The sequence below is a fragment of the Schistocerca serialis genome, chromosome 5, assembly GCF_023864345.2.
Source record: "Schistocerca serialis cubense isolate TAMUIC-IGC-003099 chromosome 5, iqSchSeri2.2, whole genome shotgun sequence".
Classification (NCBI taxonomy): Eukaryota; Metazoa; Arthropoda; class Insecta; order Orthoptera; family Acrididae; genus Schistocerca; species Schistocerca serialis.
The window spans coordinates 288,085,963-288,113,166 of record NC_064642.1 but is presented as its reverse complement, the minus strand read 5'-3'; the positions used below and the strand labels follow the sequence as shown (position 1 = coordinate 288,113,166).

Sequence of the window (27,204 nt, the reverse complement as noted above, 5' to 3'; positions counted from 1 at the left end):
CTACAGCAAGCTGTTCATGTTAAACAGAGTTGTGTGCAGCTGACATACCTAAGGTGTGAACGATATCAATAAAAGATACAACTGGTTGCTCGTATGAGATGCTGATTAGGAGAGCAACTGCTCAGCAGCAACAGTTTGGCACTGTTGCATGAGAAAAAAAATTTCAGACACACTGTCACTCAGATATTACAGGAAAATCCATCATGAGGTGTTATACAAGGCATCAATAAAACCACCCCTTTCCTTGGGTTATTGATTTCCACACATTTTTTGGTCAAAAACAAAAGTTTGTAGTGCAATGATCAATATGATGATGTTCTTGACAACTGTCAACAGTGTTGACACCCAATGGATGATTCAACCTTATTCTAGGTCACCATGGTACTGCAACATCTCTGAATGTAATTTGACCCAATTTTAGTGTAGTACAACCACAATTTCTGCTCTGATATACTGTGTGGATTCATTAGGGACTGTTCAAAATCATGCAATGAAAACTGAATGTGACCTGAAGCAGACTTGGGTGTTTATGCTTTTTCAGCCCTCTTGTTTCACGATCTCCTAAGGCATGACCATGGGATGCTGCAGCACTGACACCCCCAGGAATAAAATGGCAAACACCTGCTCTAGTGTGGTAAAACCCTTGGTGCCACCTGTGTACTATTGTTCAGCCCCTTAAATACATACCTTGTCTCCCGCTGGGATAAATGTCTTAATGTTTGTGGTGATTTCTTTGAATGTTGTGGCAGCTGTTCAGTTTTCATTTGACTGCCTCTTACATAGTCACCCTGTATAACTCTATGGAGTGGGAATGAAGCCCAACAGCACTACAAGTGCTTGGTTGAGTAATGGAATAGTGAAGGGAGATGACCACTAATGTACCTAGCAAGGCTGGGGGATTCAGAGAAATATAAATGCTGCACGTGACACATTGACATGTTATCTGGAGGCAGCAGAATATTTCTGGACCCAATGGAGCTCCAAACTGGCATGAATTGTAGAGAGAAACTAGATTTATTCTGTTAGTAGTATATTTTGTTTGTGTGTGTGTGTGTGTGTGTGTGTGTGTGTGTGTGTGTGTGTGTGTGTGTGTGTGTGTGTGTCCATCTCTGACTACAGTAAAGGGAAATAGAAAAGCTACACAAGGCGCTATGCTATTTAACTGTTCTCCAGGAGCCAGTGACCCTAAGATTCTCATATGTAACTGTATTTTAAGTGTTAGTATTAGTAACATAATTTTCAATGGTTGTAGCCATATTACACTGAGATGACAAAAGTCATGGGCTACCTCCTGATATTGTGTTGGACATGATTTTGCCTGGGCCAAAAGTTGTTGGAAGTCCCTTGCACAAATACTGAGCCATGCTACCTCTATATCTGCCAATAATTGTGAAAGTGTTGTGGTGGAAAATGTTGTGCACAAACTGACCTCTCATTTATGTCCCATAGTTGTTTGATGAGATTCTATTTAGGCAATCTCGGTGGCCAAATATTTACTTGAATTGTCTAGAATGTTCTTCCAACCAGCAGCAAACAATTGTGGCTCAGTGACATGATACATTGTCATCTATAAAAATTCCATCATTGTTTGTGTACACAAAACCCATGAATGGCTGCAAATCGTTTCCAAGTAGCTGAATGTAACTGTTTCCAGTCAATGATCAGTTCATTTGGACCAGAAGACCCTGTCCATTCCATGAAAACACAATTCTTACCATTATGCACTCACCACTAGCTTGCACAGTGAATTATTGACAACATGGTCCATGGCTTCGTGGGATCTGTGGCACACTCTGCCTCTATGATCAGCTCTTACCTACTGAAATTGGGACTCATCCGACAAGGGTATGATTTTCTAGTCATCTATGGTCCAACTTAAATGTTTGCAAGCCCAAGAGAGGCACTGCCCACTGTCTCATACTGTTAGCGAAGGCACTCACTCGGTCACCTACTACCATAGCCCATGAATGCCAGATTCTGCCTCTCTGTCCCAATGGACATGTTGGCCATATATTCAGCATTCATTTCCAGGGTAATTTCCCACAGTGTTGCTTGTCTGGCATACAAATGTTTTGGTCTTTCCATCAATACTTAAAAGACAAAGGTGCTCGCACAGCCAGCTCCTGGCTCTTCCCTTTCTGAATTCAGCATTTCCGTTTCTGGATACACCCCTGGAACAAGTGGACCATTTCCTTTATCTAAGAAGTATACTGTCACCTAATTGCTCATCTGAAAAAGACTTGGAGAACAGAATAAGTGCTGCCCATGTAGAATTTTTCATCTCAGAAAACGAGTCTTCCTGAATTAAGACCTAACACTATACACCAAATTGACAGTGTATAAAGCTGTTGTCATCTCAGTGCTGCTCTGTGGTTGCAAAGCCTGGACATTATACTGCCGTCATCTGAAGAAATTAGAACGGTTCAACCAACAGAAGCTAAGACACATCATGAACATGAAACGGGATGACTATATCGAATACCACTGTTCATGAGAAAGCAAAAATGAATTGTATAGAAGCTCTCATTACTGGCCACCTCCTAAGATGGGTAGGGCATGTCCAGCAGATGAGAGAAGACAGATTTCCATGTCAAATCCTTGACATTAAAGTGAGCACAGGTAAACGGCTGTGAGGTGCCCTCTGAAACACCATAAGGATCAGTATAAGAAAAATCTAAAAACATTGAACATTGATCCAAGTAACTGGTCCACCATGGCAGAAGACTGCAGTCACCGGCACTCAGCTACCTCAAATGTTCTTCAGAACTTTGAGTGGAAATGCCAAAGACTGGAGAATGACAAATTCCAGAGATGCAAACTCCTCCAGGCCCAGCCTCGTCCCCCACCTTCCATCATTTGTAATTTTTGTGCTCACATGTTCCATGCTAGGATTTGACTACTAAGCCATCAAAGACATTTCCACACCTGAACCATGACAAAGGAAATCTCAGGAGACAAATGAAAACTCAGATATGAGTATGAGCCAATGACGACGACACTTGTCTGGTAGCACTGACAACTCTATTCAAATGCTGCTGCTCTCAGTCATTAAGTTAGGTTGTTGGCCACTGTGTTTCTCTTGGTGAGAGGTAAGGCCTGAAATTTGTTATTCTTGTGACACACTTGACACATTGGATCTTGGAATATTGAATTCCCTGATGGTTACTAAAATGAAATGTCTCATGCATCTAGGTGCAACTACCATTGCACTATCATAGTTTGTTAATTCTCATAATCATGTCGGAATCCTTTTCTCATGAATCATCTGAATGCAAATGACAGCTCTGCCAATGCACTGCCCTTTTATGCCTTGTGTACAACATACCACCTATATATGTCCATATCACTATCCCATGAGTTTTGTCACCTTAGTGTGTATGCTGCAGAAAAATCAAGGTGGTGGCAACAGTAATAGGAGTTTTTTATAATACCAATACTTCTATTGTTTGTTATTATAGTAGTAGTATATGCTGTTGTAGCAGTGCTAATAGTAATAGGTATCAAGATAACTATAAACTGTTATGATTTTAGGACTGATGTAGATGGCATATTGATAACATTTTGAGTGGACTGGTTACCATTATATACATAGTTTGTATATTCTTAAACAGTTAAAAGTGTCCTTTGTAAGTTGTGTGTGGCTTTGCTCGCAACACACAGCCCATGACACTCATCATGGCATACTCATAAAGTGTCTATTTCAAAAACTTTCATGAATCTGCAAAAATGTTCATGAATTCCGAATGGCATAAAGATGTAATTGAGAGTGTTATGACAGACAAAACTAAGAATGTAGAAGAACTCTTTAATGAGAATCTTGAGAAATTAGTACAAACTAATTATGATAATCTGAAATCAGTTGTTTCTCAGTTATTTTTGTGTGTTATATGACTTGCCTTTAAGAGGAAAAATAAATTAAAATAAATTTGTAGTTTTCACATAAAATGACTGGAAATTGATGTTGAACTTGGGGTAGTTGATCAAAAATGCAAAGTATGGGAAATGTTATTCATAAGGAATTTTAATCAGATGGAAATGATTAATTGAGAGAACAGAGTTTACAATGGAACCAACTGTAAATGACGTAAATGCCAGGGAAAAGTAAAATCCAGGATTGTGAAAACATGTTTTACTGTATGTATATGGTTAGTGTGTTTATGTTTATGGTATTGCTGGATACTAAAACTAATAGGAGAAAATAATGAGCAGTTAACAGTATTCACAAAATTCCTAAAGCAATTTTATGTGGGAAATGTTTTGCCCCTACTGAGATGTAGACCTGCAAGCACCCCTGTTCAAATCAAATGGCTCCAAGCACTATGGGACTTAACATCTGGCTGTAGCATCACTGGTGCTTGCAGTACCACCGTATAAGGGCATATCTTGATTTGGTGTTTGATGTGCCTACATCAACTGCATGATTGCTGGATTCCATGACAGGCAGCGCTACAGGCCACCATCTCTATCTAGAGTATTTTTGGTAATTTTTATTTCACTGGATTCTTTAATTACAAAGTTTTAGAAGCCATTAATGCAAGCCTTGTCATATGTTTCATCAAATTTTATCCAGTGACCATTTTCTATAGCATGCTCAGCTAAAGCAGATTTCTTGTGTAGCATATGTGATAAAACATCTAATGTTCCTTCCTGCTTTGTTCTACACTGTGCACTGTTTGTCAGATATAAGACTGGCCATAACAACAAGTTATGTAAGGGACATACCAGCAGCCCACTGGTAGTCATACCACTTGACATTGACCAGGGACTGCTTGGCCAAAGTCTCATGTAATTTTAATCACTTAACACAGCTGAAAACATGGGGACTTTTAATTCAGGGGATGGAAGAAGGCTTCAGTGGGGAAACCTCACATAAATTACAGGAAATGTAACACATAAATAATCCAGTGAATTTCAGACAGTCACTTAGAGTCAAGGAAACTGTACACAATTTGAGGAATTCCTAACTTGAACTTTTGAGTGGAAAATTATGGTTAGTCAAATTCTATTACAAAAAGCTTTGTTGACAATGAGGTTTAATGCAAATGGTGATCTCTTGAAAATCATTTCTTGAATTCTGGTAAGTCAGTACATGACTTGATACCTCATGGTGATAATACTGAAAAATTTGATATGTGTGCAGCTTATTAATAAGTATGCCTCCAGAATGTAAATTATTGTTACTGTTCTGGAAACTTTGTGAAGTGATAAAATTAAATGTTCTTTTGTGAAACATAGACTATTAGATGTACAAACAAAACATAATAATTTTAAAGGTAGCAGCCCATTTGCTGCCTTCATCTCCAGCATTTGTCTTGCAGCAAGGCATCAAGTGACACCTATGTCTCAAGGTATGTGTGGTGCAAGATCCAAATATACTTGTTACAGATGTGAGAAACTGTGAAACATTAGTGCACACTAAAGAGCAAATTTAAAAGTAACACGTCCATAAATGTCGTGACTATTTTATGAGAAGCAAAAGGAAATGAAGACAATTTTCATGAATCTAAATTAATCAGTTTTAAAGTAAAGAGTATCAGCTGAGATACTCTGCACCTAATGGAGAAATTTACAGTGATAAACAGCAAACAAACAAATTGAAAAAAATTATACAAGTTATCGAATCACTACCTGCTTGTGGACTGTTGGTTTAATACCATCATCACACTCATAAGCTGCAGTTAACTGTTTGATAATCTAGTGAACAGTACTTACATTCTATTTATGCTTCTGTCACTCTAATCTGGCAGGTTCTACATAAGTGAAAATCCATATATGCTCTTGTTAGAGTTCCATTCCATCATCATTTGTGAGATGGAAATTGACAAGGGACCTCTAGTAGAAAATTTTGTATTTTGAGGTTCATCATTGAATTCTGAACACTTAAAAAATAAAAAATAAAAAGAATAAAATAAATTTACCTGAATGAACTCTAAGAAGCTGAATATTAGTGATGGAAAATAGGTGTTTTGTGATAAAGAATTTTTAAATTTCATTTTATTGCTCTTGTTTAATTTTACACATTTAAGAAACAAATTCTGCTTGTATATTACCCTTAAAATGACCTTTGTCAAATGGTTCAGATTTTTTTTTTAAGTTAACATTACACAATAAAGTGATTAACCCATTCAGACTTACAGCACATTATAGTGAACAAATATTTAAATACAAATAAACTTGTCCCAGATTGAGAGAAATTTGCATATCTCCACTTTTTTGGCAAATTATTGGTATTTTTACTTTGTGTTGTGGCATCTTTTACCCCAAATTTTGATTTTGAATCTATTTATAACCCAAAACCATCTAAAATTGTGAATTCACAAAAGTTCTAAAAATATATGTTTCTCACATGACATATTTTAAAGTGACCAGAGGATTTAATTTTCTTCTTATAAAATACTTGTGTTGAAAGGGATTTTAGATTTTTCACGGAGTTTTGCTTCATCTTCTTTGGTTCTAGAATATCTGGCTAGCCAAGTTCTTCCTCAGGATTTTTACTGTCACTGTCACTGTCACTGTCAGGTTCTGGTTCAGGTTCTCATTCTGGTTTTACTTCAGAATGTAGAATGTCTTTTTATTTCTTTGTGCAATAGATCCTGCTGTTTGTAAAATGTAATATTTTGATTGCCTTGTCTTCCCTGCTAGAATTAGCAAGTGTATTAGGCCCAATATTGTTTCTTATATATATTAACGACTTCCCACAAAGTATCAGACATGGAGAAAAAATACTTTTTGCTGATGACAGCAACATAGTAATAACAGGTGAAAATCCAACACAACTGTCAGAAAGAGCAAACGAGGCTCTCAATGATGTCCACAACTGGTCATTAAAAAATAAAGTAACCCTAAATGTAAAGAAAACTAACTATATTAACTTCCAATTGTACAAAAAACACAATGCCACTAGAATAAAAGTTAATAATAATGAATTAGAATGTGTAACAAGTACCAAATTCTTAGGGATGAATGTAGACAGCCAACTGAAATGGACAAACCATGTCAACATTTTGGCAAAGAAATTATCCACAGCATGCTATGCTCTTAGAATCCTTGCACCGGTATGCAATAATACCTGTCTTAAAATAACATGTTACGGATATCTACACTCAGTCCTCAGCTATGGGATCATGTTTTGGGGAACAAGTGCCAGTAACATACAAACTGTGTTCAAAGTACAAAAAAGAACCATAAGGATAATAACAAACAGCAACAACAGGGCCCACTGTCTAGAATTATTTAGAAAGCTAGGAATTCTAACTGTTTCTTGGGAGTATATCTTTCAGAACATAATGTTCATTAAGAAAAATCTCAACATGTACAACACAAACCGCCTAATACATGACCATGAAACAAGAGCTTGTCACCACCTCCATCTAGATAAAAAGAACAGGGCAAAGACGCAAAAAAGTATATTTTATAATGGGATAAAACTGTATAACAAATTACCACAAGAAATTAAAGAAATAAATGAGCCCCTCACTTTCAGACAAAAGCTTAAAACCTTTCTAGTAAGTAAAAGTTGTTATACTGTAAAAGAATATTTAACATAGATGTAGATTATTAGCAACATATGACATTATCACCAAACTATTATGTAATTATAAATGTGTGTATGACTAGTTATAAAAACTACACAAAATATGAGAAACCTGTTTCATTGTAAATGTAAATGTGTGATCATGTATTGTAAACTGACGACATCCATACAATATTTATTGTTCCATGGATGAATAAATAAATAAATAAATAAATTACTGCACTTGGAAATCAAACAGGTCCAGTTTCTCCATGAAACATATGGCATGCAAATTCATTTCCATCAGTGTCTATTTGTCAATGTACACTAACTCTGTAGCTAACAATGAACTTAAAGTGGATGTATTTAGTTATGTGAGGTACTTTGCTAGCATTACTATTCATCTGGATATTTAGCCTATCATAAATATTCACCTTTGTCTTTTCTAGCAGTAACAGCAGAGTTAATATGTATTGTAGAGTGTAGGTTTTTGCTGTGACAATAATTTCAGCTGTTAGCTGCCAATTTAGGGCTGCCAACTGCAAATTGGTAACATCTGTAGGCATTTGTACCTCTTGTACAGAAAGGGACCACTTCTCTAGTTTGGCAGAAATGTATTCACAAGACTTTCTGTTTTATACAAAGCTGCTCTGAGCTCCCTAAAATGCCTATAAAATTAAGCAGATACAGTTTTGTGAAGCATTACATATACGGCTGTGAGATTTAAGAAAGGGGCCTCTTGTCATGCCATTGCTATTCCCCCATAATGACAAGTGATCATTTTTCAGCAGACTGACATCAGTAGCTTTCAAAGATATTATTGACTCCTGTTGGATTCAAACAACTTTCAGATCAACATGGGCATGTCCAGAATGAAGTAAGTTCCTACAATACACAAAAAATGAACCTTTTTTGCTTGTATTGAAAATTTACCTCCCCACCAAAAGGTCCTTTTTTGCTTTCCATTTCACATTTACACAAACAGAAACAAGTTTTTGAAAATAAAATTAGTATATGGTATTTGATTTAGGTTCAAAGATTTTAAAAATCCAGTGGAGCTTCTGCCACTTTGGTATTCTCAGGTACTCCTGTCACAGCAGTTACATGCTGATATTTATCTACATTAACTGCAAATAACATTTGTTGTCTTGTCTTAATAACTTAAATAGGTAGTATCTTGTCACTTCAGAATTATGAGGTCTGATCTGAAGCTCAACAACCAATGAGTAGCCCAGTGCCAGCAACTCTCTTTCTCACTCCCACAGAGACTAACATTTTTTACACAACTTGCATTATTTGCTTACTGACTAAATAATAACTGTTGTATGATGTCTAATAACAAATTTAATAACAGATCATACCTAAAATACTTTTCTATTTTCTCTTATGTCACTTACACAGAAGTATTCAAACTTGGAAGAAATTATTAATGTGTTGGACAACATTATAAAAGTTGAAATACTTGCACACATTTTAAGGTACTGCTTCAGTGGAAACAAAGCAAATATGGGAGTAACTCTTGATGAAATTGCTGAAATACTTAAACCAACCTGTGTATGTATGGGTTTGGAATAATTATTCTTCACCAATTGTTCACTGTTGGTACTCCACAGGCTGTGGATGTAGTTGCATTGTGAACCCAGTGATTCGGAAACAAATTCTCAACAGGAATTTACACATTTTTCCTAGATTTTTGTCCAGAGAAAGTGTGAGAACCTTTGTATTTGTAATGCTGTTGGCTCTTGTGTAGTTTCAGTGCACTGTCTTTCTTTGTCTTTAAGGCTGTTTGCAAAGCATGATTTCACTTGTAACTCTTATACGTGGTAACAAGGAGCTTGGTGCAAAATTCTGAAAGACAGGTCATTAACGTGTCTCACAGTGCACCATATCTACACTTATTATCAAAAGTACAACCATATGGGTTATCAGATGAAATATGTGACTGGACTGAGGATTTCTTAATAGGAGGATCCAGCGTGTTATGTTTGATGGAGATTCATTGATAGATGTAGAAATTACTTCATGTGTACCCGAGGGAAGTATATTAGGTCCTTTGCTGTTCACATTGTATATCAGTAATCTTATGGTCAGTATTAATGCAGTGGTCAAAATAAACACTGAATATTGTTTTATTGGCAATACTGGACATAATAGGAATCAAAACTGGTTTTGTTCTGTCAGTGACAGTTGTAAGAAAACAAAAATAAAGAAGATGAACAAATTTCCTGGTGATAAACACAAAAAAAGAACAAAGAGACTGGTGAGACTAGGCTAACTCCTTACTAAATTAACCAGCAAAGCCTATGGGATATTGTCCATTCCCCTATAGTGGCCTCTATGATGCGCTGTAAGGTCACAAGTAGGGCAGGACAATTGTAAACTACTCATTTTAGCTTGGTTGATGCATTCTCAATGCAACTGAGATCCAGAGAATATGGAGGCCATTCCATCTGACTAATTCTATGCTCCACTGGGAGGGTGTTCACAAGATTGTGATGATGAGAAGAAGCATTGCCCTCCATCAGCATGAATCCTGCTTCAATATGTTCACCAAATGGGGCCACATTGCATGCAATGATATTGTTCCTATACTAAACACCAGTAAATTTCCCATGTACTGACACATAGAGATTCTTTAGGCCACATGATTCCTCCCTAAAATATGACTGAACTACCTTGATAAGCGTGGTGGTCTATAATACATTTCAGGTGTACACCTTGTCATTGATGCCTCCAAATGTGAATATCGGTATTTTCTGGGTGGAGACTGATATGAATCTCATCAAATGTGAACACTGTGTCCCAGTGTGCTTTGTCCACAAAGAGTGGTTTGGTGCCCATGTGACACAAGCCCTGTTCAAAATCCAATTTAGAGGAGCTGCCGTGAGAAGTGTTTTTACACATAATACCTGCTTGTGGAGCATGTTTCGTATTGTTTGTGTTGTCACCTGCACTCCTGCAGCTGTTTGAAGCTGCCACCATGGACATATAGCAATGTATTGGCAGTTTCTGTTTGCTGTTGTATGCAGATATTGGTCCTGCACAGCTGTTGATTTCTTCCTTGGCTACTTCTACAATGATCCTCAGCTGATCCATTTGCTAGACACTTGTTCCAGACTGCAGAGACATCACTTTTGACTCACAGTGATATTCCCTTATACATCTGCTGGTCTCATTCCCTGCAGAATTAGTGTGACTATATGGAGCCTCACAACTCTCACAATGACACTCAGCACAAGTACTGAGCACAGCATGAACCCCTAGGAGGGTGGCTCAGAGATGCTGAGAGAACTGAACTGGCAGACTCTTAACGACAGATGGAGCTTATCCTGAGAAAGTCTACTGACAACACTTCAAAAACCTGCTATAAATGATGACTCTTGAAATAAACTACAAACTTCTATATATCATTCCCACGGGGATCATGAGGATAAGACTAAATTAATTACAGCACACACACAGGCATTTGCACAATCATTTTCTTCCCATGCTCCATATGTGAATGGAATGGGAAAAAACGCTAATAATTGGTACAATGGGACACACCTACTGCCATGTACTTGACAGCGGTTCACAGAGTATTCATGTAGATGTAGATATAATGCTGCATACATTGTTAGATCCTTATTGTGAAGATATTTTTGGAATAATGTATCAGATTTGTTGCCAAAATGCCTATCCTGTAACATTTTGAGATGATATTATGCAGAGTTACAGACACACTCACAAGATTAACTAATCTCAGCTGAGATTTTCAGATGAGGTATGTCATCTTGATATTGCCATCAGGGATGGCATTTTATGTCCTACAGTGCTGTAGGCTGTAAAATAACTGAAATTCCTGGATGGACAAGTTTGCAGAATAAGGGAAAGGCAACTCCTTTCCTACAGAGGATCAGTGTGTGACACATACAAATGCATGATAAAAAACTCTTGCTGTTTTTCTTGTAAGAGTTCACACATTTACACACACAACCTCACAGACATGCAAACATACATGCTCAGAGTAATAATTTTTTTTTCTACTCTTTTTCTAACTTCATGAAGTCACTGTACACAAATACACACAGTCCTGTAGTAGCAATAACACTGACTGTGTATTAGCAGTTCAAGCAGATGATTTGGGAAAAATTAGAAGTTCAGGTAGAGAGGGGATGGGAAGGGAAACTGATAAACCTCAGTAAAATGAGGATTAATGATAGAAAAAGTCACATAACTTAATGAAGCACGCCTAAGAAATTTGACTGAGTGGGAGTGAAGAAAAATGTGGAAAGAGGAGGGGGGTTGGGGGCAATGTAAGGTCATGAAACAGTTACGAAGGAAAATAATAGAGAGAAAATGATGAGGCGGAGGAATTGGTGCGAAAAGAAAAGAATGGAAAGGATTTTGTTAAAAATGAGGACTAGTGGATATTTTAACATGGGTATTTTGGGGAGGGACAGATTCCAAATAAGTACTTCAGAGGAGTGTTGCTGTGAGGAGAGCCCAAATGATATGGCTACTGAAGCACTTTTAGAAGTTAGTGTTGTGATGGTGTCCCATTACCTAACCAGGCAACTGAGTTTGCTGTTAGACAAAGTTTACAGTGCCTATTTACAAGCACAGACAACTTGTTAATGTGAAATAATTTAGATAAAATTTGTTAATGCAACGTAACAGCATAATTTAAATTAATGTTAAAGCACAATCTGTTTTTGTTTTTAATGTATTGACACTTTTAATTATTTTTAGTAATCTGAGTTTTCTTTTTAGTGTAAATGGAACTTTTGTAATTGGTTCAAGCAGTGAACTGAAACTACTGTTTGGTTTTACTAATAAAAAGGAACCAGCTTACCAGACCATTCTGCATGTGCAAATTCCAGAACCTGTAAAACGTCTTAGGCTCCACAAAGATTGTTATGAGACTATAAGTTTGATGGAGACAGTTCTGCATTGTAACCTAAAGTCTCCACTGGATTATAATGATGAGGTAAGGTGCATATCACTGTTTCATTATCAGTATCAATAAATTAGCATATAACATATCCAAAGTAGTACTCACTAAGGAGAGAAGATACACTGAGATGACAAAAGTCATGGGATACTTCCTAATATGATGTTGGACCTCCTTTTGTCTTGTGTAGTTAGCAACTCAATGAGGTGTGGACTCAACTAGTCATTGGAAGTCCCCTACAAAAATACTGAGTCATGCCGCCACCATAGCACTCCATAACTGCAGAAGTGTTGACAGTGCAGGATTTTATGCATGAACTGATTTGTCAATTACGTTCCGTAAGTGTTCAATGGAATACACGTCCTGCAGTCTGTGTGGCAAGATCATTCACTTGACTTGCCCAGAATTTTCTTCAAACCAATCATGAAGAACTGTGTTTTGGTGACATGCCACATAGTCATTGATAAACATCTCATTATTTTTTGGGAACATTAAGTCCATGAATAGTTGCAAATGGTCCCCAAGTAGCCAAACATAGTGATTTCCAGGCAACTGTTTATTCAGTTGGTCCAGGGTATGCAGTCCATTTCATGTAAACACAGCTCACAGCCTCTGTCTCTCATATAGTTGATAATATTAATTATACACATATGGTGTCATCTACTCTTGTTTTCAATAAACTTAAAAACTCAGGCATTCATATTTATTCTAATAGCTAGGTCTTAACACAAGTGCATTATGTTGTGTGTTACACTCTGTTAACCATGCAGCTTCTCAAAAGTAATCAAATATGAAAATTAGTGATGGTCTTTCACCTGCTAAACAAACAATTGAAAATATTTATAGACAGGTCTTACTGAGATCTATCTGTTGACACCTCACTGAGGGTTTATCAGTTTTATTAAAATAGAATGCTTTGCATCAATGCTTATTCCAATGCAGAGAAAAAATTCATTCTGGAAACAATAGCTCCACAATATCTTTTCTTCCAGGAGTGCTGGTCTTCCAAGGTATATTTGATAACTTACTTCTGTGAGGTTTGGAAGCTAGAAGATGAGGTACTGGCAGCACTGAAATTGGGAGGCCACCTCACAAGTTGTACTTGGATAGCTCACTCAGTAGAGTACTTGTCCTCAAAAAGCATAGGTCCCATGTTCAAGTCTCAGTCTGTTGCAGAGTTTTAATCTGTGAGGACATTATGAAGCACGATACATTACATTTCAGAGTGTAAACAATCCTCCAGCTGTGGCTATGCAATGTCTCCTCAGTATCCTTTCTCCCAGAAATGCTAGTTGACAGAGTATGCAGGGTAATTTCTGTCAAGTTTGGAAGGTAGAAGATGAGGTACTGCCAAAAGTGAAACAGTGAGGGTAGCTCGTAAGTCATGCTTGGATAGTTAAGTTGGTACAGCACTTGTCTGTGAAAGGAAAAGGTCCCAGGTTCATGTACCAGTTTGACACACAATTTTAATCTGACAGGAAGTTTTTTATTAACATAGTTAATATTGAAATTTGGTAGTAAAATTGATCAGTTGCAGCTCTGGAAATGCTAATTGTATTACAGAACTTGATGACCATAAATTACGTCCTAACTTTGTCTTTAATTCACTGTTTTCACCTACTGAATGTCTCTATTCTTTTACAAAATATAATGACATGTGAAGAACACAAAATGCCGCTATAGGATTTTAACTTCTGCCTCTTTACTTGTAGACAGCCCACTTGCTTCACTATGGCAGGGTAGTTCCAGCCCCCCAGCCAATCACACCCCATCCTCTGGGATAACATATGGCACCTGTTCTCAAGAATGTGTATATGTCACCAATTTGGTTGCTGTCTGGTGTGCATCTCTCATAAATAAGCAAACTATCATGCAGTCATGCCTATTGAAATATCACTTGATGAAGATTTCATCTCATTACCTTAAATGTTGAGAACAGTTAAACTTGTTATCCAGTTGTACACCCAATGAATTTTATGCAGAAAGTTTCTCCAGATTGTTTCAGCTCTTATATCAGTTGATAATGATAGCATGTCATTTTTGCTTCTTTACAAACTTTATAGTACCTCAGTCATCCTTTAAACTAACTGGAAGATCATTTGTATAGGGTTAGTACAAGAGTGGGATTAATATTGATTACCACATGTTGCATTACCCCATTGTGAGATCAGTTTCATTCTTCTTATAAAATCTGTCTATATGACTCCCTATTTTCTACTTTGAAGAGAAGACTCCATCCATGCAAGAGGGATTGCATTAATGAGATAAAATTCTTGTTCAGTGGGTAGAAGTTTATAGTCCTCAACATCAGTGTCTATAACAGTATCACAGAACACACCAACAGGATAACTTTTATGTTTCTGCCACCTTGAAGTATTCTTTAATCCTATACCAGAGAGAATCTCATTTCTTCCAGCTGTTCTTCCCATAATGCTACTTTTAATATGAAGAAGAACAGGCTATGTACTGGCCACAACCTGATTTATTGGTCAGACTACAACTCAAGCTCAATTTTCAACTCAGATTACAAATTAGTCATTTTACAAGAACATCCTGTCTGACAGATTTCTGTCATCAGATTCTTCTCTTTTCGTTATTCTACATTGTTAGATCGGTGTTTCTAAAAAACATGGACTTTTCCATGGATGAACTCCATGATGTGACTCTCAGTACTTCTGACCGTCACTACCCTCATGTAGAGCAAAGTTGATTTATGAATTTTGAAGCAAATTAATAATTTGGGTGGCTGGTCACTTTTTTACAGCACCTGGCATGGTGAATTAGTGTGCAGGGAGAAGTAGCAGTGATATAATTTGTATAAACAGTTTTCATAATACTCATCTATTATTCTTCTTCCTTGTTTTAAATTGCACACTCAAAGTGCATTCTGAAATGCTACTTTTTACAATGATCTAGAGGATGCTCTGTTTGATTTTGTTAAATAGTAAGAACGCTGGTGGACTATCTGTTGTTGAATACATACATTAAGTGTTTAATTAAGTTGACATTTACACATTGTCGTACAGCTATATGGTAGTGGATTTCTGGGTTTTGAGTCTTCAACTTGGGAATCGGTCAGTTCATATGATCCGATATCAGTTACTACTTTTATCTAACCATATCTAGTTTTATTACAATTACCCTTCAAAAATTTTAAAAGCATAAAATGTGAGAATAGTTTTGATTCGAAATAATAAACCTTGTTATGCCAAAAAGATTTGCGAGTATAACAAATCAATATTCTTAAGTTCTTCATTACCTGATGTACAGCAGTTTTGACTACCTTAATATTATTACTTCATTCAAATGAGGGCAAGAGCAAAATTTTGCCCTACATAGTTCTCTTCTCACAAATTTTCAAAACAATTACAAAGCCATATAACATAGATGATATAAACAAAAGAAGGTACACATAACAAAAATATCTACTTATATCTCTGTCCTTTGACTTAAAGCTATGTTCATTGATTGTGTCCTAGTGGCAAGATAGTAGAATCTGTATTTCATGAGAACGTCTAAGAATTTTGATATACCTAAAAGTCTTGTGATCAACAAATGTCTATAACTAACAACTACACAAAACATTTCTTTATATGCCTTCATAAAACAACATTTATAAATCTCTCTTCAATTAATGAAATATTATTGTCTGAAAGAACCCTACAACCAAAATAAAACCACTTTGTCCACATTGAGTTATTTGAAGTGCTTTAAAAAAAAATTCAGCAAAATACACTGAAGTGGCAAAGAAACTGGTATAGGCATTCAAATGTAAAGAAGCAGAATACAGTGCTGTGCCTGGAAATGCCTATGTAAGACAAAAAGTGTCTGGCACAGTTGTTAGATTGGTTACTGCTGTTACAATATAAGATTATCAAGACTTAAGTGAGTCTGAATGTGGTGTTGCAGTCAGCACATGAGAAATGGGATACAACATCTCTGGGTTAGTGGTGAAGTGGGGACTTTCATTTCATGAGTGTACTGTGAATATCAGGAATCCAGCAAAACATGAAATCTCCAATGTCACTGAGGCCACAAAATGAGCCTGCAAGAACTGGACCAATGACAATTGAAGGGAATCATTCAACATGACAGAAGTGCAACCCTTTCACATATTGCTGCAGATTTCAATGCTGGGCCATCAACAAGGGTCAGCCTGCAAACCATTCAGCGAAACATCATCGGGGCTGAAGGCCCACTCATGTACCCATGATGACTGCATGATACAAAACTGTATACCCTGCCTGGGCTCGTCAAGACTGACATTGGACCATTGGTGACTAGAAACATGGTGTCTGGTTGGATGACTCTTGTTTCAAATTGTATAGACCAGATGGACGTGTATGGGTATGGAGACAACCTCATGAATCCATGGATCCTCCATGTCAGCAGGGGTCTGTTCAAGCTGGTGGAGGCTACGTAATGGTGTGAGGTGTGTGCAGCTGGAGTTATATGGGACCCCTGACATATGACTCTGACAGGTGACACGTACATAAGCATACTGTCTGATCACATCCATTGTGCATTCCAAAGGACTTGGGAATTCCAAAAGATCAATGCAACACCCCACAGGTCCAGAATTGCTGCAGAGTAGCTCCAGGAACACTCTTCTGAGTTTACGCTGGCCACCAAACTCCCCTGACATGAACATTATTGAGCATATCTGGGATACTTTGCAACATGCTGTTCAGAAGAGATATCCACCCCCTCGTACTCTTATGGAGTTATGGAGAGCCTTGCAGGATAATGGTGTCAATTCCCTCCAGCACTCCTTCAGACATTAGTCAAATACATGCCACATCATGGTATGGCACTTCTGCATGCTTGCAGAGGCCCTGCACAATGTTAGGCAGGTGTAGCAGTTTCCTTGGCTCTTTGTTGTACTTTAGATCACAGAACAAAATTAATGTACTTAGTTAGGAGCTTACTCCTATTTCTTAGAACACAAATCAAATGTTTTTCCAACAACATTTTACAATGTCTTTTACATTCTTCAGTAATATCTTAATCCCCTTCATAATACACTACATCATCACACATCACTTTGGAAATTTATATTTGTTTCTTCTATCTAATTACCAGAATCCAATTCTCTCGCTATCTCACTTTCACATGGTTTAATAAAACAAATGTGCCTGCTCAACACTTACATTCATACCACATGAAACAGAACTTACATCATTAAACTACGTTTCATTGCTTACAGCTTCAGCTGTCATAACAACATCAACACCTTTTTCTCCACTTAAACCTCTCTTATTCCTTTAAAGCAAGCATTCTTTCATGCATTACCATTTTGACCACAACATATGACACAGAAACCACTGCACCTTTATTGTAAATGTTCACCTCTGTATTGGAGTAAACACCCCTTCTTGGGCATTACTATCTCTATAAACATCAGCTGCAAGCCTCTCTGCATGTACTCAATAATCACTGATTTTCACTGAAGCAAACTCCACTTTATTTTTTTCAATATTGTTACTGTTGCCCATCATTAACCTTCTATCTCATTCATTTTACCAAACTCCACATTTTACCAAACTCACATTTTACCAAACTCCACAGTTGACTCTACTTTATCATCCCAAATGGATACCAGAACCTTCTTACTTCCAAATTTAACTTTCATACAGAACATTGAACCCTCAGCATATAAAAATAAGCTACAACAAAAATTATTTATTTCCCTACGTTGCTAGAATCTTTTTCTGCACGAAATGGCAGATGCTTTAAGTGTAGAACTGTCCACTAATCCACACGAGTTGTCGCAGCATCAACTAGGATAGACCCTGGATAGAAAAGAGTAAAACAAAAACTGAAGAGCACAGTGGGAGTGGAGCTCTGATTGGAAAGACTTAGAATAGAGTGCACCAGAAAATAAGAATGAATACACCCAGCTAGGGTTGGTGAGTACCAAGCATTGGTGGAAATCAGCAGACCCTCTACGTTAATTTGATGTGCAAGATCATTAATTTTATTACTCATTTTGTCCGTTAGTCTGTGATTACTACAAACATTTTGCATTCATTAGTTTTCATGTCACATAATGGATTATACACTAACATATGAAAAACTAGTTTTCAGGTCTTTTAAATTATATTACAGGATGAAATAGCTAGCTCATTCTTACATGTTTTTCCGGAAACTGAGCTATTTAGCTACTTACGTACGAAAAAAAATGACCATAAGTTGTGCCAAATATGTCAACAACGCTGAAATTTTCTTTAAAATACTGTACATTAATTATTTGTCACTGTCATATTTAATTTCTTCTTTCACATCTGCATAAAGTACATTGATTCAGTTGGACAACATAAAAAATCTCTGTCATAGTAAACACAAGTAAATTATATGCAGCACAAGAAATTGCAGTTATTATGTGAGAAATGTTGTGGTGATTTCCACATACATTGCCAAAACTAGAACACAAGAAATAGCAAAGTTTCATTTGATGACAAATAATTCTAGGCAGTAATACTATAACAGTTATTTTCAGATTCCAGAGTCCTTTTACACAAATATCGTGACTAAAAACAACATGGAAATGACACAAGAACTAATTCATTATATACAAAGGTGTTAATATTATTAGACTAAAGACATTTTTTCCAAAACTTTCCATTTATTACACATTTACATCCACATACAGATTATATTTGTACATTCAATACTCTTTATGCATGCCTTTGTTCCTAATCAACATTTTTATCCTGTGTGGCACAGTTTTTATCAATGTTTCACATGGTGTTTCAATATCATTGTCGTGGTACCAGATTTCCTCTGGTTTCTCCATGAGATCTTCTTTGGTTGTCACTGTAAATTTCCTTGTCCTCTGTTTCACAAATTTTCAATTGGGTTCATGTCAGGTCTATTCTCAGGCCAGGGCAACACTTTCAGTTGCTTTTCTTCCACATACTTGGCAACAATTTTGGCTTTGTGGCAATGTGCCCCATCATGCATGAAAATGGCATCTTTATTAGGAAACCACTCATTTATTTGGGGGAAATGTTCCTTTTTAAGGATTTCTTTCGACTGTTCTTGCCTCATTGTCCCTTCAACAAGGTGTAATCTGTCAGGATCTTTCAAGGACATCATACTCCAGACAGTAACAGAAGTTGGATGCTTCACACATTGCTGCACACACTCAGCTTTGAACTGTTCCCCATGTCTCCAACGATCATACTGGCTGCTTTCTTCCATCACAGTAAATACAGGTTCCTCACTGAAGCATACCTGAAGCATGTGTACAGAATTGCAAGTTAGAAAAGTTAGGAATAATAGCATAGGAGACCTCAACAGTCTCAAAATTCAAACGTGCATGTCTTCAGTATCAATAAAACATCATAATTTCGAGCCAGAACTTCTAACTTTAGGCACCAGACTGACTTAATTTACCATATCATTGTACATACTTAGCACAGTCCTCAATTGTCCACTCCTGAAGTTGTTTAGCCCACTGCAATCTTTTGGTTTCCATGGCAGGTGTGATTTTCTGTTTTTTCCTTGGTCGGCATGCCTTTGAACCACTTTCAAACAGCCTCCTGCCCACTGTTATAGCTGAAACTTCAACACTCAAACCCTTCAGCTGATGCCTCATGTCTGTAGAAATGAGTTTATGGATCATTGCTGCTGTGATTGCAGGTCTTCTCATTGTTCTAAGACTGATTTTTCTTTTACGTCCACATTTTCCTTTCCTGTCTGGCTTGTATTCACCAACTTTCTGCACTGAAAGTTTAATTCTGCTTATAGTTTTCTGTAATATTCTCATTCTGACAGCAATTTTCTGCTGTGTGTAATGATTTTCAGCAAGAAGTGCTACCACAGCCTAAACTTTCTGAGGTGAAACATCTTTTGTCTTCCCTATAACCTCACTTTCTTTGGATACTCCACAATGTATTTCTACAGCTAAAACCATGCAAGTTCACAAGCCATATAATGTCTTGTTAATGTAGCAAGAAGTTGACAGAATAAATAACAAGCTGAAGTACACCACAGAAACATTAAACATTACTGTAAACAAAGTTTCAGCACATGTACACAGACAACTAACACCAGCAAAATTTGAAGAGAAAAAGGCCAAATGTTACCAAATGTAAAAAATTCAGTGATCTGTGAGTTGCTTGGAAGTGAAATTTCGTTGCATCGATCAAACGATTAAAACAAATCAATTATTACACTTTTCTCTCCTATTTTTACACCAGAAACTTAAGAGTATCAACAATAATCATTTAGTCTAATAATTTGAACACATCTGTACCACAAAGAAAGTTATATTAAAAATGGAAAAATGGTCAGGAACTGACTGAGATTTGTACTTACAGCTTCAGATTTTCAAGTGATTAGTTAGTTAAAACATTACTCCAAACATTGATAAGTAACACTGTAAAAGAAGCTTAGAACTTCTCGTGAAAGAACACAATAAAATACAAATCATGACTTATTTACACATGTAGAAAAGTATGACAGCATAAGCAAAAATAGTAGGTGACCACAATTAAATTGTTTGCACACAAATCCATGAAAAACTGTGACTACGTAGCTCTTTACATGGAATAGGTACATGGTTTTTATAGTTGTTGCAACTATTACTATGTTACTTTCCAAAATGAAAATTGTTACCATTTGTTGTTACCAATGATAATTGTTACCATTGTCATTGCTATGTTTCCTCTTTACTGTGCCAATTTTGATTACTATCTCTTTCAAAATGCCTATTGTGGTTCTATTTCACCCTATTTAATTTACCTACATATTTCAAAAACTGGTATATTGTATCATCTGTTCCATACACTGGGTCCCACTGTACCATCTCCTTTTTAAGCTGTCAATCTGGCTGAGCTAATTTTTTAGCTTGATTTGTACAAAACTGTTTCACCCTAATACACCCTTCTGTGTAATTTGGTGCACTGAGAAATTCACTTTTTGTCTAACCAAAATCTATCTAAAAATCCTTTCTCAAAATCAGTTTTTCCTTCTCATCTCATCCGGTAAGTCTCCCATGACTCAGGGTTCTGGCTGACTTTTCCAAACTGTACCCTTTTTCCAAAAGCTTGCATAGTTAAACCTTGTGTTGTATTCTCCTCCTGCCATATTTTTTTATCTGTCCAGTCACATTATACTGTCAAAAACTGATTATTTTCATTGTTATCATTCTAATACTTTGGAAAACTATAGTTAGATACTAATTACATCTCTTCCACTTTGTGAATGGGTATGATTTTTTATGTTTGAAGCACTTCTGGAAAAATTCCTGTCTGGAGCATGCCATTACACATATGTATTAGAGGTTCACTCAGCTTTTATAACAGTTATTTGTGTTCAGACTAGGTTTACCATTAATGCCAGTTTAGTGCTTATTTAATAGTTCCTTGATAGCTTTTACTTCTTCTCTAGTTATGTTGGTAATAAACATTGAGTTTTTGTAACATCAGAGTTTTTTTCTCATTGGTTGCAAACTTCTAGCTAGAGTTTGTTTCTGGTTGGTTGCAAACTCCTAGCTTAATGGTTTTGTTTCAGATCTTCAGTTATTCTATAGTTGTTGAAGATGTTTAGCAACAATATGAAACAGGACAGATTGCTGTTAATCACATAGTTGTGTTGAACAGCAGATAGGCACACTGAAAGGAGACACACATGGCCACTGTCATCTCTGGGTGCACTGTGGCCATGTGCATGTGAGTTGTGAGTGTGGGACAGGCAGGGGTGAAAACCTCGCAGAACACTCGTCAGAATTCTGAGTCAGTGGATCATGTTCATGTGTGCAATAGGAGACGTGAACTCCAGAAACAGTTGTCATTGGAGAGAGAAAAGATTCACTGTTGTGCAGAACATTGAGGTGGTTCAAATGGCTCTGAGCACTATGGGACTTAACGTCTATGGTCATCAGTCCCCTAGCACTTAGATCTACTTAAACCTAACTAACCTAAGGACATCACACAAAACCCAGTCATCACGAGGCAGAGAAAATCCCTGACCCCGCCGGGAATCGAACCCAGGAACCCGGGCGTGGGAAGCGAGAACGCTACCACATGACCATGAGCTGCAGACAAAACATTGAGGTGACTAGGATATTCTTCTCAAGTAGATATACTTGGTGTGAGCACTATTGAGTAGTCACAAGCCAGTGAACATCGTGCATGAATGTGTCAGTGTGTAGGGCAAGGTTGTATGGCGCAAAGTTATTTGTTTTGACAGGCTGCAAGTAACTGTGCTGAGCTGCAGTGGAGGCGTACAGTGTATGATGCCAGTGAAGTGGCTCTGCTTGGATATGTCAGAGTCGGCCATGTGGAGTGGTTGTGCACTGCGGTGACAATGTCCTGTGCAGGCAAGAATGCAGTGTTCTCAGCAGCAGTCTACCCATGCCCAGGCACAGAAATGATGGCGATTTCCTGTACAGGCACAGGAGCGGCAATCTTGGCAGAATCCTGCACAGGCCCAGGAATGACACAGAAGGTGTATAGATGCAGAGTAGGTCATGGAGAGACTGTGGTTTGTTGATCTGCAAAGGTTGTTGTTCCAGCCAAGCATGGTGATGTCAGAGTTGGAAGCTATCAGGAGTAGTCAGTCAGCTTGGCTGCTATGTGCAAGGAAGGATGCAGAACCCGTTATTGCAGTGCATGGTTGTCAACAATGTGAATGTGATGTTGGTGATTCATGGAACAGTGTTGATGTAAAAGTTCATTTATGATACCACTAGTTATAAATAAAGTGTCCACTATAGTAGGCCAGGTTTAAGGTTGGTCTGGGTGAACCTGGGTATTTTCCATGGTTGTTTTCAAAAGTGAGGCAACCAGCAGCAATAAGGGTAGATCAAATGAATTTGCATGTAGTGTGAAATATGCATTGTCCACGGTGAATGAACAAGAATCCATGCAGCAGGAATGTTACAGTCCAGTGCATAGGGTTTCTGCATGTAGTGTACAGTGATGAGGTGCCACAGTGGATCGTCTGTTGCTTTCAGTGTCCAGGACTTGGGGTGTAGGTTGACCCACTGTATAGAATCACATCACTTGCACAAAATTGGCTATATGCAGGTCTCACTGTCATAACTGTATTGGCATGAATTTTACCTCATACACGATTGCCACAAGTTGTCAGGGTCACCAATGTGGGAACTCAGAATATGGACAGGTGTAGTATATCAGATACACAATCTGATATAAGTAGAGTAACACACTTTTCATTGAAACAATATACACGGGACATCCACCCATCAACAGAGCAGTAGGGCTTACTAAACAGTCAGAGGGAGTCCACAAAGTCACTCTTGGTAGTCAGTGATGTTGTCATTTAGGTCGACAGCTGCCACAAATTTTCTAACTCTTATTTGTTACTACAATGTTTCCAATTCTTTTTATATGCTTCTTAGTTTCATTACTTGCTAGCATCAAAAGTTGATTTTTTTTAAGTACAATTTCAAAACATAATGTCTGGCATAAAAAAATAATTTGGGAAATACTTTCTTAACCATTCCTCTTATGACCAGTAACACTATGTTGGGAGATTGAAGATCCACATTAGAAGCGAGACTGTAACAATGCTCACTCTAAATAGGCCACTATTGTCATACCACATAGGTAGCTTATATTATTTGAAAGTTATCAGACAACATGTGTAAATGTAAAGCAATTGGTAATAAACAATGAGCTGCTCACTTAGTGTAAGTGTGAAAGCAGCAGTTTTTTCCAGTGCAGTTGTTGTTTATCTGCTAGTTTTCTGTTTATTTACACCCTTCCTAAACGAAAGTAGGTTTCAGTAGATTAGTATCACTTTCTCGTTGAAGAAACTTTCTAATCTTTTTATATGTAATTTGATTTGTTACATGTTCCTAAACAGCCCCTTTCATATTGAGCTCTACATAAATATGCTTTATGTAAGAATGTGTGAATAAAATCAATTGAAGTTTTCCAAATTCACTCTATGACCATCTACGCTGTCTGATTAACTTGGCATTATATTTATAATCTTACCATATAATTTTATTACTTCACATACTTATTTATCAAGCTGTACTACTTCCTGCTATGTTTAAAGTTTTTATGAATAAGTTTTGTCAGATGGAACCCATTTAGGTCATAATTGCATCACATGTTAGGTAGAGCTGAATGCTAATGTTGCACATGACATATATTTTTCTTACTGTAATTGGAATAATGCTATCATCTGCAGGATGAACTTATTGTTGAGGTTGATATGTCTCATCTTGTTGAGAAGGATTTGCTATCTGTCACATTCAATGCATGGCTGACCACAGCAAGTTTGAACAATGGCTCATCTGACAGATGTTCACTTGACTTAAAGCTGAAAGCTACAGCTGACATATATATAATTGGGTGAGTATTAAATTCAATTATTCAAAATTGTGTTTTTATACTAAAATTACACATGAAATTAGTTATTCAATTTCGATTTCTTATGTTGTCTGATATAATTATATTACTTGCTTACAGAAAAAGGTTGATAATTAGAGTATGAAATATATTATTAGTTTTCAGGTTTATAGGCTAATTCACACATATACATATATACAAATAGTGAGATATAGATGCTCTGATACCAATATCATACACTAAAACTTTAAAATACAGTAAAATTCCCATAGTATTATACATTCACAAAAATTCTCAAAAAGAGTAGAATGAAGTATACAAAATAGAAAGAAATATTAATTCTTTTTAAAAAGTAAAGAATTCATCAGAAATATATCTGACTTAAATAAGTAGTACATTGTGTAGCTTGTAGGTTGACTTCCACTTTCACCTATGTAGGTGTAGTATAAAGTGATAGAGCCTCTGGACAACTATTGATCCTACAGTATACATAGCTCATTTCTCATATCTCAAGAGTGACTGCACAAACTTACAAGAAATTTTTAAAATGAAAAGTAGTTATGACATGTGTAACACATGTGGAATAGATATCAAAAGTTGCTATGCAACAATAAACAGGCCCCTTGGGTTGTGAATACTCAATGGTGTATTCATTAATATTCAATTCAATTAGTATCTGGTATGCTGGTTTTACAAAGTTAGTCACAATCATCAGGTAGCACTGGATTGTATTTAAGCAAAGTCCATACATAACTATTATGCAACTACTGATTAATGTCCTCTCATTGGTATGCTGAATCCAATATCACTCACTAGCACTTCCAAAACATATCACCAACCATCTCTCAGTCGATAAATTGTGAAGTTCAATCAAGCTCTTTAGTTGTGGATGTGTTCCAGGTACAAGTAATTTTAGTAGAGTTGTTTGATGACCACAGCATGCATCTAAACAGGTAAGAAAAAATCATTAGGTACTCCTTAGAATACAGCAATTAGGGCAGATGTAGGTGAAATAATTGCACAATCTGAAACTATATCTGCATTTATACTCCGCAAGCCACTGTATGGTGCATGGCAGAGATTATCTTCTACCACTATTGGTCATTTTCTTTCGCATTCCACTTGCAGACAGAGAAAGGGAAAATTGACCTATATCTCCCTATGAGCCTTGATTTCTCTTGTGTTTGTGGTCCTTAGGAAAAATGTACATCAGTGGCAGTAGACTCATTCTGCAGTCAGCTTCAAATGCTGGTTCCTACGTTTTCTCAATGATGTTTCATGAACAGAATGTAGTCTTCCCTCCAGGAATTCCAATTTGATTCACAAACCTATTTTTCTTAAATAGCTCCAGTAAGCAATCTTATCATGCTAATTTACAGGCTCAAAATATCCTAAGTGAAACAGCTATGTACCAGTGCATGAACTCAAACAAGGAAGACGAAAACAAGTCTAACAATACTAGTGATTGAAGGTTAAACTAAAGATATGTGATGCTGTAAATGTGACACAGGACAACCCATCCATGATTGAGAATTATATAAAAATTGTCACCATGATGTACAATCCCTGCATAATAATATTAAATTAATGTATTACTAATAGATGAGTTAAAGGATATCTCGGTAATATGCTTTTCTGATCAATGGACTGATCCTGAATTAAATCAAAACACAGAAATAACTAAATTCATTCTGTCTTCTTACTAGTGCAGAATTTGTGGCAAGCAGAGTGAGGCAGTGAATTGCATAAAGAAAAAATGGTTTTCACTATCTTACCTAACTTAATTCAAAAAAATATTGAAAAGGACAATGAAATTGCAGCCATAATAGTTATTAAGTTCATTTTTATTATTGCTGCACTTTACCAATTTAAATAAATTGGAGTTATTGATAAACAGTAAATAAAATAGAATTTGATTTATAATTTGTGGACTCTTCAGCATTGATTTTCTTACAAAAAGTGGAAACTGAGAGACGCTTCTCAACCATACTACATCCTACAATTTAAAGACTGAAGCACATGCTGTTACCTGAGAAAACAGTCTCAGATCACTTTCTAGTCAAGACGAGTTTACTCAAAACTTCTGTAAAAAGTTTCAATGCAGTCTCTAATAACCACCTCAAAGCTTGAAGAGTCAGAACCACCTCAAATACTAAGCTTGAAGTAAAAGGGAGTACTGGAAATGGCATATCTTTAAATCTAAATGTAGATGCTATAGTCAGGATAATATAAACGACTTCAAAAGCTTACTAAACAAAGAAGAATGGTCACAGGTTCACAATTTTAATGACATAAAGGAAAAATATAACACCTTTATTGATGTATTAACCTATTATTTCCAAATTGTATTTTGGCAATACTAGAACAAAGCATGGGACCAAAGGTTTCATGGCAAGAGAAGAGACAAATACATAAAACATGTACCA

The 27,204-nt window shown here is 36.7% G+C and overlaps 1 protein-coding gene across 3 annotated transcripts in view; it reads left to right on the top strand.

Annotated features, from left to right (window-relative positions):
* The window catches only part of LOC126480903 (integrin alpha-4-like), a 582,211-nt gene that overhangs the window by 402,802 nt on the left and 152,205 nt on the right, over positions 1–27,204 (top strand). For all 3 annotated transcript variants that reach the window (XM_050104300.1, XM_050104298.1, XM_050104299.1), the window contains exons 16-17: positions 12,266–12,482; positions 24,618–24,781. In XM_050104300.1, the coding sequence (XP_049960257.1) occupies positions 12,266–12,482; positions 24,618–24,781 (381 nt within the window). The remainder of the gene's footprint in view (positions 1–12,265; positions 12,483–24,617; positions 24,782–27,204) is intronic.